We start from the raw sequence: 16350 nt of genomic DNA on the forward strand, positions 1-16350 counted from the left end.
TTCCTCCCAGGGATTAGCCTAGTGAATATTCTCTGAACTGCTTCCAACACAAGTATATCCTTCCTTAAATAAGGAGACCAAAACTGTACATAGTTCCCCAGGTATGGTCTCACCAATGCCCTGTAGAGGTGTAACAAGACTTCTCTACTTTTAAATTCCATTCCCCTTGCAATAATGACCAATATTTCACTTGCCTCCCTAATCACTTGCTGTACCTGAATGCTTTTTGTGAGTCATGTACAAGGACACCCAGATCCCTCTGTACTGCAGCATTCTGCAGTCTCTCTCCATTCAAATAATATTCTGTTTTTCTGTTCTTCCTGCCAAAGTGAATAACCTCACATTTTCCCACATTATACTCATCCGCCAATTATTTGCCCATTCATCTATCCTCCTGACAGCTTGCTTTCCTACCTGTCTTTGTATTGTCAGAAAGATTGGCTACAATACAGCCCGTCCCTACATACAGGTCATTAATATAGATCGTAAATAGTTGAGGCCCCAGCACTGATCCCTGCGGCAATCCACTGGTTAGGGTTTGCCAACTTGAAAATGATCCACTTCTCTGTATCCCGTTAGTTAGCCAATCATCTATCCATGCTAATGTATCACCCCAAAACCATGACCTCTTATCTTGTGCATTAACCTTTTATGTGGCACCTTATCAAAAAATTACACCACATCTACTAGTTCCCCTTTATCCACCCTGCTCATTACGTCTTCAAATAACTTTCTTCTTCTTAGGCAGTCCCTCTGGACTGAGGATGATTTGGTCTCACTGCGATTCTGAAATGGTTGATAAATCCGATGCGTGATCTGCAGACTCTGCCACATATGGGGCAGGTGGTGCTTAAAGAGTTGGGTAGGTGAGGAGTTTGGAGGTTTGGCAACTCCCTCCGATGCCTCAAACTCTAATGAATTTGTCGACACAATTTCCCTTTCATAAAACAGGAGAAGAAGTCTGAGCACTGAGCCGTGGATGACACCTAGAACAGTAATAGAAGGTAATCAGTAGAATCAATCTACCTTCACGCGGATTAAGAGAAACACAATTAAAAATAAAGCAAAAATCTCTTTGAAATGCAATCCTGCAGGAATTAATGTGGTCAATGTGCCTCGGTGAAGGAGGAACAGGGCGAGACAGAGAGAGAGAGCGAGAGAGAGAGAGGGAGCAGGGCAGTGACTGCCCTCTGGTGGCTGCAGCTGTATCTGAGAAGTCAGAAAATGTATTTTAAAACAGGAAACCTGTTCTCTTGTCACATCTTTGTCATTGAAAGAATGCACCAAGATCACAAACACGGATTGAATGTCATTAGGCCCAAAGGCTGAAAATTGCATCAAATTAGGAATTGCATGTAAAATGTCAATTAACCCTGAGCCAAAGAATTCCACTGAGGGAGATACTGCTTTTCAGAATCATAGAATTGTTACAGCACAGAAGCAGGCCACTCGGCCCTTGTTGTTGTGCTGGGTCTCCAAATGAGCAAAGCATCTAGTGCCACTCCCCCACCATCTCCCTGTAACCCTACACATTCTTCTTTTTCAGATAATAATCTAAGTCCCTCTTGAATGCCTCGGTTGAACCAACCTCCACCACACTTACAGGTAGCGCATTCCAGACCCGAGCCACCCGCTGAGTGAAAAAGTTTTCCTCAGGTCACCATCGCTTCTTTTGCCAATTACCTTCAATCTTTATCAATTTTAAACTTTTCAATTGTCTGAATTCCTCCTCTTTTACCATAGCCTGGGCAGCATCTTCTTTCTTGGTAAATACAGATGCAAAGTACCTATTATGCTCCCTGCTTCCATGTGTAAATCCCCTTTTTGGCTCCATCATTATGTGACTGACTGACCCCTCGATATTGCAGTGCTTTCTGTTTGACTGACTGACCCCTCGATATTGCAGTGCTGTCTGTTTGATGGGCTGACCCCTCGATATTGCAGTGCTGTCTGTTTGACTAACTGACCCCTCGATATTGCAGTGCTGTCTGTTTGACTGACTGACCCCTCGATATTGCAGTGCTGTCTGTTTGACGGACTGACCCCTCGATATTGCAGTGCTGTCTGTTTGACGGACTGAACCCTCGATATTGCAGTGCTGCCTGTTTGACTAACTGACCCCTCGATATTACAGTGCTGCCTGTTTGACTAACTGACCCCTCGATATTACAGTGCTGCCTGTTTGACTAACTGACCCCTCGATATTGCAGTGCTGTCTGTTTGACGGACTGAACCCTCGATATTGCAGTGCTGTCTGTTTGACTGACTGAACCCTCAATATTGCAGTGCTGTCTGTTTGACTAACTGACCCCTCGATATTGCAGTGCTGTCTGTTTGACGGACTGAACCCTCAATATTGCAGTGCTGTCTGTTTGACGGACTGACCCCTCAATATTGCAGTGCTGTCTGTTTGGCTGACTGACCCCTCGATATTGCAGTGCTGTCTGTTTGACTGACTGACCCCTCGATATTACAGTGCTGTCTGTTTGACTGACTGACCCCTCGATATTACAGTGCTGTCTGTTTGACGGACTGACCCCTCGATATTGCAGTGCTGTCTGTTTGACGGACTGACCCCTCGATATTGCAGTGCTGTCTGTTTGACTGACTGACCCCTCGATATTACAGTGCTGTCTGTTTGACGGACTGACCCCTCGATATTGCAGTGCTGTCTGTTTGACGGACTGACCCCTCGATATTGCAGTGCTGTCTGTTTGACGGACTGACCCCTCGATAGTGCTGAATAATCACAAATGTGCTAATAATTACACTAACAACCGATTTGAGATTATCAGCCAGGCTACAATATGGTTCAGTTATGTTTGCAAGAAGCTACACATATTTATACATTTCAACCTGTGCCTTGCAGGCTAAAGGGACATGTCCAGGCTTTGCACCTTTTTTGAATTAAACAAAAGCACAGGGGGGGCAATAATTCCCTGGTGCATTCTCCATAACAACTCCTCAACCAATCAGAGTTGACTATCAAACCAATCAGAACCCTTTTCTCATGCAGTATAAATTGTTGCTCCCTTTGAGATTTGGTATTCTTGTGTCTGTCCTGCTGAGTGAAAGATGAAAAGCTTTGATAGCATTTGTTCAGCAACAATTAGTTCCTAACTCCTTGTGAATAATACAACAATATAACTTCTCTCTTTCATTAAAAAATGTAATGTGTCTATATCAACATAACTGTTTGAATCATTAATTTTTTTATATTCTCCAAATTAAAGATTAACAATGGACTTCTATAATTAAACTGAATGTGTTAGAGTCTGTTGTGGCTTGTTTTCTTTTCTCAAAACATTATTCGCAGTATTGCTTTGGTGATCAGGATGTTGTGTCTCCATCTTGTAGATTTACCATTCATCACTCTCCATGGTGAGTTGGCACACTGCACAGGTGAAGTTGTGTGTGTTGGCCCTGGAGTTGTCAGAGTTGTGCTTGACGTCATGAATGTCCGATCACTTGTTAGTGACGTTGTTGATGTTACACTGCTTTTTTTACAAAAAAAGTTTCTGTAATTTATTGATCTACTATGAGGCCCAATATGTCGAGATAATCAGTACAGTGGAAGCCATGAGCCTAGAAGCAAATTTGTAATCCAGCCCATCTGGACTCAATTTCTTGAAAAACTTGGTCCATTCCTGTAGTCTTCCCTCCAGTTTTGAGGGGTGATCTTGCCAGTAGGAGACACGTTCTATGTGAGCCCAGTCTGCATCACAACAGAACTCCAGACTGTAACACAGAATACTAATCCTCCCAAAAGGATAGCGTTTCCATACTTGCCATAAAAGTCAGGACCAGTTTTGTGGTGAGCTTGTCTTGTTACAATTTGACGAATGCTCCAACCGAACAGGGAAAGCAGGCTCTTGGTCAAAGGCACCATCTCCACCATGCACCCATTTACCCTTCAAAAAAACAAAATGGGTGATGCAGTTGATGTTGTGTCGTTGGGTAGTGATGGTGCTGGTGTGGTTGATGACCCTTTCTGCTTTTTCAGCTCACGTGTAGGCCGAATATGGACTCCGTTCATTCTCATTGGCTTACCAGTTTCAGACTCAATGATGTAGGTTCTTGGAGTTTCAGCTTCACCAATAATTATGGCTAGGTTCCAAACTGGATCCTGTACATGGATAATTTGTCTCAACAACCCAGGCAGGGATTTAACATGCTTGTTGAAGTGTTGACCTCCTCCTACTTGTGCATCAGTGAGTTGTTGTTTTACATCCCCCTGGTCACCTGGAGGGAGTATCTTGCTTGGCAGAGTTACCTTATATTTTCTTCCATTCAACTGCTCCACAGGCGATTTCATGTCAGCCTTGAGAGGTGTCGATTAGAGTGACAGTAGGACAAGTGTCATGCCCTGTAGCGGCATGCCATGCTTCTGACTTATCAGATACGAACATTATTCAATGTGGACTCTGTGAAATTGACTTTTTCTTTAAAAGGTGGACAATGTGCTGCAAAGTTGGCTGCTGAGGGTCAGCTGGTCTATCTTGTGTATTCAAAAACTGACTCATTGTGTAACAGAGGCAAAGGCCACACCCCAGAGGAAAAGGTGTTAACCACACACATTCTGAGACCATTAAGAGGCATTTCCCGAATTGAATAGGTCTTTCTTGAAACAAAAGAGGTGATCGTCTTAAACCCCCTTGGAATCAATGTCTTCAAACAATAAACCAGGATGTGACTAATCAACCCAAGACCCCCACCATATTTGGAAAACGAAATGCCAGGATGTGGAGTCACATAGTAAGGCAGCTATGATTGCCCCTTATAATCTTTATTCTTTTAAATGTGGGTGTTGCTGACAAGACCAGCATTTGCTGCCCATCCCTAATTGCCTTTGAACTGAGTGGCTTGCTAGGCCATTTCAAAGGGCATTTAAGTGCCAGCCACATTACTGTGGAACTGGAGTTACAAGTAGGCCAGACCAGGTAAGGACAGCAGATTTCCTTCCCTAAAGGACATTAGTGAACCAGATGGGTTTTTACAACATCAATGATAGTTTCATGGTCCATCACTGAGGCTAGGTTTTGTTATGGACAGGAGGGGGTTTAATTTAAAACAGTCCTGATTTCTCCCCTCATTACCCATCTGTAAACAGAAAGGTGTTTTTGATTTCTGATTTCCCCCTTCATAAGTGGTAGCGTATTTTCCCCAACCCCTCAGTTTTGGAGTGACCCAATCCTCTATTAATAACCCCCACAGCAATCTCAAGGTAGAGTAAGATCAGAGGGTTAAAACGTCAGGAGGATTTGTCGCCACTTAACCCTGGTACATTCATACAAGGAAAGAAGGATAAGGAAAAGGAGGAGGTGCAGGGAAAAGACCACAGACAAAATGAGAATTATTGTTTCACGTGAGTCCAGAATCAAAAGTCCAGAGAGATTAGTTGGCTGAAACTGATGCAGGGAAATCCACTTTTCCAATAGCGCTGACTTCCATGGTGGGAGAAGCATGTAGAGATGAATTAGTCTTGTAGTAGGCATTGGTACAGAAGTTCAGATGTTTCAGTAGAAAACAGTATGTATGGGGCCATGCAACTTCGACCTAGTCAGAGCGCTGGCTCTGCAGCTGCTTGGCTGATGGAAGGTGGCTGTCAGAAACAAGCTGCTAGGCTGGAGTCCGAGTTTCTCTTCCGAGATTAAACCGCAACTGAAGATGGAATTCGAAAGCTGTATAACAAAGGCACTTCAAGCAGCTCAAGTCTCGGTCACGTGACAGGGTGGTTTCAGATCGAGCCATTAGGCTAATGAGGCCCTCTTGTTAAAACCCATGGTATTTTGGGCATAACTGCAGAATCATTAGCACAACGCTGGAGATGAGGGGTCACAAATAGCTCTGCCTTTGCCAGTGCTGGCTGGTGCAGACACCTTGTCTATTAGTCCTTTCTGTTGACTTGGCTGGCATGTTCAAACAACACTGGAACTGCTCAGAATTTTACAGGTCTACCAGCATGTGACTAGCTGCAGCCATTTTATCAGCCCAGCAATTGTCCATTTTTTAAAAAAGAATTTAAACAAGAGAATATAGAAGTAAATTTCTGTTCTAAATGCCATAACAACTTACATTCTAGATTAATTAATTGCATTTAAATTCCATTAGCTGCTGTGGTGATTTGAACACATGCCCCCAGAGCATTAGCCTGGACCTCTGGATTACTAGTGCAGTGACATTACCACTATACCACTACCTCTCTGCTGTCCACAGAAAGAGACAGCAGCAGAAAGGGCAATAACAGCCAAGACTTAAGAACCAGAGGCTGTAACATTGTGAGGTCTCCAAACCTGTTCCTTTTCAGGTCCACCAACACAGCAAACTGACTTTCTGGTAACGGGACCACAAACCACTAATTTGGCAACCTGCTTCCGGCTCTGATGACCTCCTGAATTATCTCAGGGATGCCACCTTAAGGGTGCTGTCAGCCTCCCCATGTGGCTGGGGGTGTTGGTGGGGGGGTTAGGGTTAGCAAAATGCTGGCAGTTCTGTAAAATGGCCGGTAATTATGCAAATCAGCTGCCCACCTGCAATCCAACTCACCTCCAGCCTCTTGCACGCTGCTGGGAAGTTCCTCATTTATGGTACAGGGATAGGGAGCCATCCCAACATGTCTCCCCAACTTCATTGCCAACATCTGCGGCCAGTAAACCTCAACCCATTAACTTTGTCTTCTCCCTCCACAGCTGCTGCCAGACCTGCTGAGCGTTTCCAGCAATTTTTTTTTGGTTTTTATTAGAGATTAAGATCTCTGGCAGGTTATAAATGGACTTCATTAATCATGGATTCAGTATCAATGTTCATGTTAGCTTTGTCCCTGAGGCTCTGAACCACTAATGAGAGTGTTGAACCGTGAGAACACACTGAACTTCGATACATTGGGGCTGTGAAAATAAAAAAATCAAAGGATGTTGATGAGGAACCAGAGTTAGACAGTTCGATAAAATCCATTCCCCATACAACACCTCCAGACTAAACGCTCTCATCTGCTATTTTCAGAGAGGCTGCAAAAATCTAACAATAAGCAGGAAATGCTCTACCAAGGCTAGGGCAAGGAGTTTGATGAAATGTGTTAAGTGTTCACAGAATAATATTACACAGGTTATGTTTACTGAGGAGATAGGATTATATAACAATGCTTAAACTGTGGAATGAGAGTTCACTCTTTATACAGAACTGTCAGCTTAATATTAGCCAATTGGTGTTTTCTACATTACAGTAGTGAGTGCATCTTAAAAGTACCTCATTGGCTGTAAAGTGCTGTTTTGAGGTAGTGAAAGGAGCAATAGAAATGCAAGTCGCTCCTGTTTCTTGACATGGGAAATATCTGTCTTAAAAATTTCATTTATTGTTTTCAAGATTATGAAGATTTAGGTAGAATGAATAAAGAGAAACTGTTTCCACCGGCAGGAGGGTCACCAAAGATTTAAGGCAATTGGCAAAAAGCTAAAGGGAGAGCAGAATTATTTTAATGGCTTTCTCCTATCTCATTACCTCATATTTATCTGCAATAAAAACGTATTGTCATTCCTTACCTCACCTTCCTGCCCCTGTCTCCAGTCCCTGTGTGTTAGGTTTACCCGAAAACCTCGTTTGTGAGCCCCAGTTCAATAGTGAAGTGCAGTTACCGACCAAGCCATGGAGTGGAGCAATGTGACTGACACCGGAGAGTTTCCTGAATCCCTAACCATGGAAACATACATCAAAGGAGAAGGTCATTCAGGCCATCGTGTCTGTGTTCTCTCTTTGGTCCCACTCTCCTGTTCTTTCCCCAAGCCCAGAAAACCTTCCCCTATAAGTTTTTATTAATTGATCTCAGATAAAAGACATTTTTGATGAAATGATTCCTATCAAACCATTTCTGATTGGATACGTTTCTGGAGTTTTATCACGTGACCTCCCATCTCCAATTGCCCCCCCACCTGGTTAAACAGCCTTTCCCCTCACCCAATATTTTATAATTCATAAACAAATGTTTTCAAAGTACATGTAAAGGAAACACGTTCTTCAACCCCTCTGTGATTTTTCTCTCAGGTTTTGCTGCAGCAGCTGAAATTTTATTCTTCAGAACAGTCCTGGAGGTTGGTATCTCCTGATGTGCTACTGGTTAAAGGGCTTTCATTCCCCAGTAAGCCTGTCTTTGCTCTCTCCCAAGAGCTGAGAATTGCACAAAATTAAACAATATTTATAGCATAGGAACAGGCCATTTGGTCCAACTAGCATACTCATGTTTATACTGTACATGACCCTCCTTCCAACCTATTTCGTTTAATCTTCACTATCCACAAAACTTTTATTCCCTTCTCCCTCTTTCTCTTCTTTGTTCTTCCATGAGATGTGGGCATCACTGGCAAGGCTAGGATTTGTTGCCCATCTCTAACTACTCTTGAACTGAGTGGTGTGCTATGCCTGTTCAGAAGGCAGTTAACAGTCAACCCTATTGCTGTGAATCTGAAGTCACATGTAGGCCAGACCAGGTAAGGACAGCAGATTTCCCTTCCTAAAGGGCATTAATGAGCCAGATAATGAACCAACGAATGATAGTTTCATGGTCACCATTACTGAGAATAGTTTTATATTCCAGATTTATTAATTGAATTTAAATTCCACCAGCTGCCATTTGAACCCATGTCCCCAGAGCATTAGCTTGGGTATCTGGATTACTAACCCAGTGACATTCGACTAGCCACCATCCCCTCCCTACCCCACCCCCCTGTCCCCCCCACCTCCCGTTTACCATGTGATATCATCCTCATATGTTCATCCAGCTTCTTCTTAAATACAAGTATATTAATCAGCTAAACCATGGCCCCTACCAGTGGAAGTAACGTCTCTACGCCCACCCCACCACATCCCTTTCTAATCGTAAGACCTTTATTAGGTCATACCTCAGTCTCCCTTCTCTAAAGAAAAGAGCTCCAGCCTGCTCAGTCTTTCTTGATAGTTGCAACCACTCATTTCTCGACAAGATCCTTGTCAATCTTTTTTGCACCTTCTCCAGTGCCTCAATACAACATGGAGACCAGATCTGTGTATTGCACATTAAATGGGGTCTAACCAAGATTCAGTTATAAGTTTAATAAATATCTGCTTTTCATTTTACTACTGTAAAAATGAACCCCAGTGCTTGATTTACTTTTTGGATGACCTTATTAATCTGAACTGTAATGAAACTCTTTTGGATGCTGTGGGGTAAAGTAACCTGTGATTTGTAAAATGACAGTAATTAGTAGAGGACAGTGGAAGGGAATCGGTTACTCTTTATTCCCAGTGGGTGGGACCTCTGAACAAACGACAAATGTTTTCAAATTGTTCTTAAGACACAACATGGAACAGCAGCAAATTAATTATGATCACAAATACAATTATCTTGTATTCACAATAAAGCATTTCATATATTAATAACTGAATTCTGCTTCCTATACAGATTTATCGGAGAAAATTTCTTATCGGCTAAACTTCCTGTTAATTGTCAACTGTGACTCAGAGGCTCCCCATGAGTCAGAATATTATGCGTACAACTTTACTCCAGAGACCCGAGCACAGAATCTATGCTGACGTGTTTTTTATTCTTTCACTGGATGTGGGTGTCGCTGGCTGGGCCATCATTTATTGCCCATCCCTAATTGCCCTTGAGAAGGTGGTGCTGAGTTGCCTTCTTGAACTGTTGCAGTACATGTGGGATAGCTACATCCACAGTGCTGTTAGGGAGTTCCAAGATTTTGACCTAATATATATATATATATGTAAATATATCTATATATTTCCAAGTCAGGTTGGTGTTTGGATTGGAGGGGAACTTCCAGGTGGTGGTGTTCTTATGTCTGCTGTCCTTCTCCACCCAGGTGGTAGAGGTCACGGATTCGGAAGGTGCTGTCAAATGAGGCTTGTTGAGTTACTGCAGTGCATCTTGTAGATGGTATATACTGCTGCCATTGGGCATTGATGGTGGGAGTAAATATTTAAATTGGTGGATGGGGTGCCAATGAAATGGACTATTTTGTCTTGGATGTTGTCAAGCTTTTTGAGTATTGCTGGAGCTGTACTCATCCAGGTAAATAGAGTCACCAGGGAGTGCTGCCCTGTCAAAAGTACTGTTTTTGAATGAGATCTTAAACTGAAGTCCTATCTGTCCAATCAGCTGGATGTAAAAAATTCCCATGCACTATTTTGAAGAGCAGGGGAGTTCTCCCAAGCATCTTGGAGCAATATCGATCCCTCAACCAATATCAGCAAAAAAAGATTATTTGGTCATTATCATATTGTTTCTTGTGGGGTCAAACTAGATGAGGCGTTCCTTCAGTGACTGCACTTAAAATGTATTTTGTTGGCTATAAAGTGCTTTAGAGTGGTTTGAGGTTGTGAAAGTACATACATACATTTTTTTTTTCTTCACAATCTTATATTTCTTCCCAATTTCCCCAGCCCTCAGCTTGCAGTTTCCTTGCTGTGCCAGTGTGTTGCGATGTCCAACAGCTACACAGGCCGGCAGGTGATCTCAATCATAGAAGCTGCCACTGCTCCTGTTGTCAGTGGCCCAGGCGGCCTGATCTCTATTGCGAGGGTCCCTTCAGTCTGCAGGGCGGTTACCTGGCATCAGGTATAAAGCTAGGCTTCATCAAACAGAACCTTGTTCTATCCCCTCACACAGGCCCAATAAAATATGGATTAATCTTGGGATTGGGTATTCTCTGTCCATACCCAACTTGGGGTGGTCCCACCCCCTGGGTCCACCCACCTAACTCCAGCAAATCCTGTGCCATAAGAGCCTTCCCCACTTTCCAAGTTTTCCTGTTGCTTCCCTCCCTCTCTGCTTTTCTGCTGTTGCCATTTCCATCAGCTCAACCCTCATTTTCTTTACCTCTTCCACTCGCACCCTCTTTCGCCTCGCGCCATCATCCCCTTTGCCATTTAGCTATTCCAGCCTTTCACAGACACAACATAAACCTGCCCTTTTCTGCCACCATTTCACCTGCTCAAATATGGTTAAATCCATCAAGTCAGTGACCTGCAACACTGGATGGAATTTAATGCCCGTCTCTGTGGTGGATTTGGTGATGAGGGGAGAGGGGGTGCATTTAATGAGGCAGGATATTGGCGGGGTGGGAGGCAGAGTCCCACCCCAATTAAACCTATAGACGGTCTTCCTGCCTCACCACCAATTGGGGCCCTTAAGTTGGAAATTAATGCCCACAGAAGGGCCTCATCCTGCTGCCGCTGGTGCATAAGGAACATGATAAACATGTGGGGTTGCTTGCGGGCTCCCACAGTGAGTCCCTTGCCTGATCAAGGGGCCCAGCATCAGGAAGAGACCCCGTGACTTGTCATTCACCTGTGGCCTGGGATCCAGTGACAGTTCGAGGCCTCAGGTGGGTGTTTTACTGGAGGCAGCCACCATCTCCCCCGTGGTGTTGACGTTCAGGAAAGCTGCTGCCCTCTGATTGGCTGGCAGCTCTCACACGTGGGTCTTGTGCCCCCAGGGCCCTTGGTCCCGGCAGAAGGCCTGCTGCTGGGCTGTCAAGTGCCGGAGTGGCACCCAAATCGGAGGGCTTACCGCAAAGGAGCGACGCATCACTCCTGGCGGCTTTCCAGATAGCGGATAAGACACCAGTAAACTTCAGCCCGTTAACTCTCCCTCCACAGCTGCTGCCAGACCTGCTGAGCGTTTCCAGCATTTTTTTTTTTGTTTTTATTAGAGATTAAGATCTCTGGCAGGTTATAAATGGACTTCATCAATCATGGATTCAGTATCAATGTTCATGTTAGCTTTGTCCCCGAGGCTCTGAACCACTAATGAGAGTGTTGAACCGTGAGAACACACTGAACTTCAATACATTGGGGCTGTGAAAATAAAAAAAATCAAAGGATGTTGATGAGGAACCAGAGTTAGACAGTTCAATAAAATCCATTCCCCATACAACACCTCCAGACTAAACGCTCTCATCTGCTATTTTCAGAGAGGCTGCAAAAATCTAACAATAAGCAGGAAATGCTCTACCAAGGCTAGGCAAGGAGTTTGATGAAATGTGTTAAGTGTTCACAGAATAATAATATAATAATATTACACAGGCTATGTTGCCGTTCAGGAAAGCTGCTGGCCTCTGATTGGCTGGCAGCTCTCACACTCGTGGGGCTTGTGCCGCCAGGGCCCTTGGTCCTGGCGGAGGGCCTGCTGCTGGGCTGTCAAGTGCCAGAGTGGCACTCAAATCGGAGGGCTTACCGCAAAGGAGCAACGCATCACTCCCGGCGGCTTTCCAGATAGCGGGTATATAATTATATAACAATGCCTCAACTGTGGGGTGAGGGTTCATCCTTTATACAGAACTGTCAGATAATATTAGCAAATTGGCTGCTGTGTTTCCCACATTACAATAGTGAGTCCGCTTCAATTCATGGCGTCTTAAAGGCTCCTCTCACCGCTGCTAGTATTTTACCAGCAGTGGGGTTAGCGGGGGGAGGGGGCGGTGGAATGGGTGGGGCGGTGACTACGCCCATGTGGTGAAGGCGTCAGGTAAACACAGGCGGCCTTGTTGCAGGACAGAGTTATGGGGAGTGCCTTCTGTTAGAACACTCTGTGCCCAGTGGCACTCCCCTGCCACCGCTACTTATGGCAGCCCCACCCACTCTGGGGCTGGTCAGACTAGCCTCGCAAAACACCCCCACACATCTTGGTATCCCTGTTCCGTTGATGATAGCTGGTAGGGACCACCTGCAGTCCCAGTATTGGCCACTGCTCTTGGTGGCGCATTCTGGGGCTGGAGAGCGGCTGGCGTCTCTCAGGGGCGAGATGCCCCTTCCAGATGGGAGTGCAATCCCACCCCAAACCAGTTAACGGCCATCAGGCCATTAATTTGCTGCGAGGAGACCCAGCCACGTGGAGGTTGGTTTTCAGCCGGGGGGTTGAGTGGGGTTTGGAGCCACTGCCACCATGTAAAATTCTGTCTTACATCTCAAAAGTATTGAATTGGTTGTAGAGTGCTTTGGAACGCCCTGTCATCATGAATAACATAATATAAATACAAATATTTATTTTATTAAATGCATTTACTATTTCATTTGGGTTCAAAATTACGAAGGGTTTTGATTAAGGAGAAACTGTTTCCACTGGCAAGAGGATTGGCAACCAGGTCATATGGATTTGAGGTGATTAGTATGAGAACCAGAGGGGGAAGGAGGAGGATCTTCTACGCAGTGAGTTGTTGTGATCTGGAATGTGCTGCCTAAAAGGATGATGGAAGCAGATTCAATAGGAACTTTCAAGAGGGCATGGGATGCACATGGATTGCTAAAACGTAAACTGAATGCCAAGCCATGTCCCATTCTCAGGAGAAAAGGTACTACCTGCTCCCACTGTCCCATGATGGTCACTAGTCAGTTATTAAGGCTTTCATGGGATCTTCACCAGCTACAGATCAAACACTGGGAATTTGAGATATGATCCCACTAGATTCAAACTTTGAGCACATTTGATGCCCCAGAATTAACAGATGAACATTTGATTTCTACTTCTTATATTTGATTTTTAAAAAAAATGTTCCTTTCTCATGCACTAATTTATCACAACTCACAATCAGCAATCTTAACCAGACGCAGCAAAGGTGTTTACTTATGGGGTAGTTCAAAACTAGGGGCATAAATATAAGTATAAATATTAATAAATTCAATCAGGAATTCAGGAGAAACTTCTTTACCCGGAGAGTGGTGAGAATGTGGAATTTACTACCACATAGTAGTTGAGGCAAATAGAATAGGTGCATTTAAAGGAGAGCTGGATAAACACGAGGGAAAAAGAAAAAAAGAAAAATACTGCGGATGCTGGAAATCTGAAATATAAACAGAAAATGCTGAGAAAACTCAGCATGTCTGGCAACATCTGTAGAGTTAATGTTTCAAGACTGTATGACCTTTCTTCAGAGCTTCAGACTCTCCTTCAGGGAAAGTGGTTTACCAGGTTATGTTGATAGGATTAGATGAAGTAGGGTGCAAGGTGTTTGTGTGTAGCATAAATACCAGCGTAGACCAGTAAGGCCAAATGGTCTGTTTCGGTGTTGTAAATTACATGTAATATTGCACTTCAGAAACATCACCTGTTTGTGGCTTCAGATTTAAGCTGGTGGACATGGTGCAGATAACAAAAACTGCAAACACTAAAATACACAGCAAGTACTATCCTTTTTCAGATGCTGACTATGCTGTGTCCTGCCAGTTCTTCCAGTTTCTTTTAACCCACATTGCAAATCACCAAAGCAACTGCTTTAATCATTAGGATTGTTGTTAAATTCGCAAACAGGCGACTGGGTTTAATTTTATGTAAACTATTATTTTTTGGTGTGTAATTTTAATGCCGTTGTTAACATATTCATTTTAATTGAGTGAATGCTTTGCTATGTCCTCAGGCCAGCTAATGGTGTTTCACAGTTAATTAACTTCTTACAGCCCACTCACTGTTACTACCAAAACTTCAGCAAGATCTCAATCAGTAATGGAATATGGTTAGTCAGTCTAATTTTGGGGCTGTTGGTTGAAGGATGAATTTTACCACACAATGCTGCAGGAACAAGATGACACTTCCAACAGTGCAGCACTCCCTCAGTACTGCCCCTCCGACAGTGCAGCACTCCCTCAGTATTGTCCCTCCTTTGATACCAGCACAGAGTGAGCGCGCTGGATTGGGGGTTCCAGTCACTGGAGTGGGGTTTGAGCCCACGACCTTCTGACTCAGATTGCTACCCTCTGAGCTACAGCTGAAAATTACAAATGATTTTACACAAACACCTTAACAAGAAAAATGCTTGAGGAAAACTAAACTCCAAGAAATGAATTGCTTTCCTCTTTACTGCAAGATAAGATATCTGTCTAATCTCAGAGTAACACAGGTACAGTTGATCAGTGGCTGCTTCAGTGTGTGCAAGAGTTTAATGAGGGATCGAGAAGTTTGTTCGAACCCAGAAACCTGAGCAGCATGCTACTGCTATCTCTCATATTCTATTTATTCTACTTTTCAAGTTTGTACAATTATAAAGTTTATAAGGTTATGTTTAATTTGAATTTTGTGTTCCACTTTCTTTAAGTATAACGCTCCCTAATTCAGCCAATTTCTATCTATGAATAAAAAGGGAGAAGCATGTCTATCAAGGGGCAATCTCTGCCTCATCATCTACAATTACTGGCCCAATATTGTGGCTCTACTTCCAAAGACTGACCCATGCATTAGGTGTGGGGGCAGGTGGCGAGGTTAAGTCTGGTAAAGCAGGGTCACAATGCAGATGACTGGTGACACGTTCTCAACAATGCATCTTCGCATCATCAATCAGAAGAAAGGGTCACGGTGTACTGTGGGCGAACTGAGCAGTGGAAATCCCAAACTGGAGGGGGAACCGAAACAGTCACTTCTGATTTTCACCTCCATTGTTCCAGGTGTTAAGTTTGCCAGAAGTTTGCCTGCGGTGAGCAGTTAGGTTGGAACTCCTCAATGTCACCCTTCATTCAACTCAATGAAACATGCATACTATAAACTAACACAAAGAAGTGTCCAAATTAACCCCTTACAACCTTCTATAAAACACAGGTATATTTCCCCTCACAGGAATAAGCTCTCCACACATCTCTCCCCAGCCAGTATAGCAGTTTATTATTTCTGTTGGTGCTTCTCTCCTGTTCGAGCTGTGATGCAGTAGCTGGTCTAAATATCTATGTTGAGACACGGACTGACTGCATTCAGCATTTCTAAACCAGCATCTTTAAGAGTGTACAATTGACAGAGAGAGAGAGAGAGAGAGATAGAGCCACGAGTGGGTATGTACAGCTGCGTTGTCTACAGGAATAAAACATAGAAGTTACACAGTTGTTTATGGGTTATTGGGGGGTGTAGGGATGGGGGGGTGGGGGCAGTGTTCGGATGTGCAGCAGCTTTTCCAAGTCTTCCTCTTTGGCACCAGGCTCCGGTCACTCTGCTGAGCTTCCCTTGGCTTCATTTGTGACTGTCCACGCAAGCAAGAATGATGCCTGTCCTGCTGGGAATATACACCTAAAACAACACACAAACTACAATTAGTATCTAACAGAGGAACAAGCATGGCATGGGAGCGTAACCAGCCTACTGGTGGAATGGGACATAACGCTGAGTCTGTTGGCGATATGGGTGTCGATCCTGGTCCTGTTCACCCAGCAGGATACCAGGGTTTAAACTCAAAGGTTACAGGTGAGCTTGCATATCTTGGCTTGTATTCTTGAGTTTAAAAAGTTGAAGGGGGAATTGAGGTAGTTAAAATATTCAATAGTGTAGATGCAGAGAAACTTTTCCTCTAGTGGGGTAATCAGGAAGTAAATTTCCACACAATGGGTAAA

At 43.9% G+C, this 16350-nt stretch overlaps 1 protein-coding gene across 4 annotated transcripts in view; it reads right to left on the reverse strand.

Moving 5' to 3' along the window:
- Window positions 1-9245: 9245 nt before the first annotated feature.
- gbe1b (glucan (1,4-alpha-), branching enzyme 1b) overlaps window positions 9246-16350 on the reverse strand; it is a 599646-nt gene continuing 592541 nt past the window's right edge. For all 4 annotated transcript variants that reach the window (XM_078560420.1, XM_078560417.1, XM_078560416.1 and 1 more), the window contains one exon: window positions 9246-16030. In XM_078560420.1, the coding sequence (XP_078416546.1) occupies window positions 15974-16030 (57 nt within the window). In that variant the 3' untranslated portion in view covers window positions 9246-15973. The remainder of the gene's footprint in view (window positions 16031-16350) is intronic.

Source organism: Cetorhinus maximus, chromosome 16 (assembly GCF_964194155.1).
Source record: "Cetorhinus maximus chromosome 16, sCetMax3.hap1.1, whole genome shotgun sequence".
Lineage (NCBI taxonomy): Eukaryota > Metazoa > Chordata > Chondrichthyes > Lamniformes > Cetorhinidae > Cetorhinus > Cetorhinus maximus.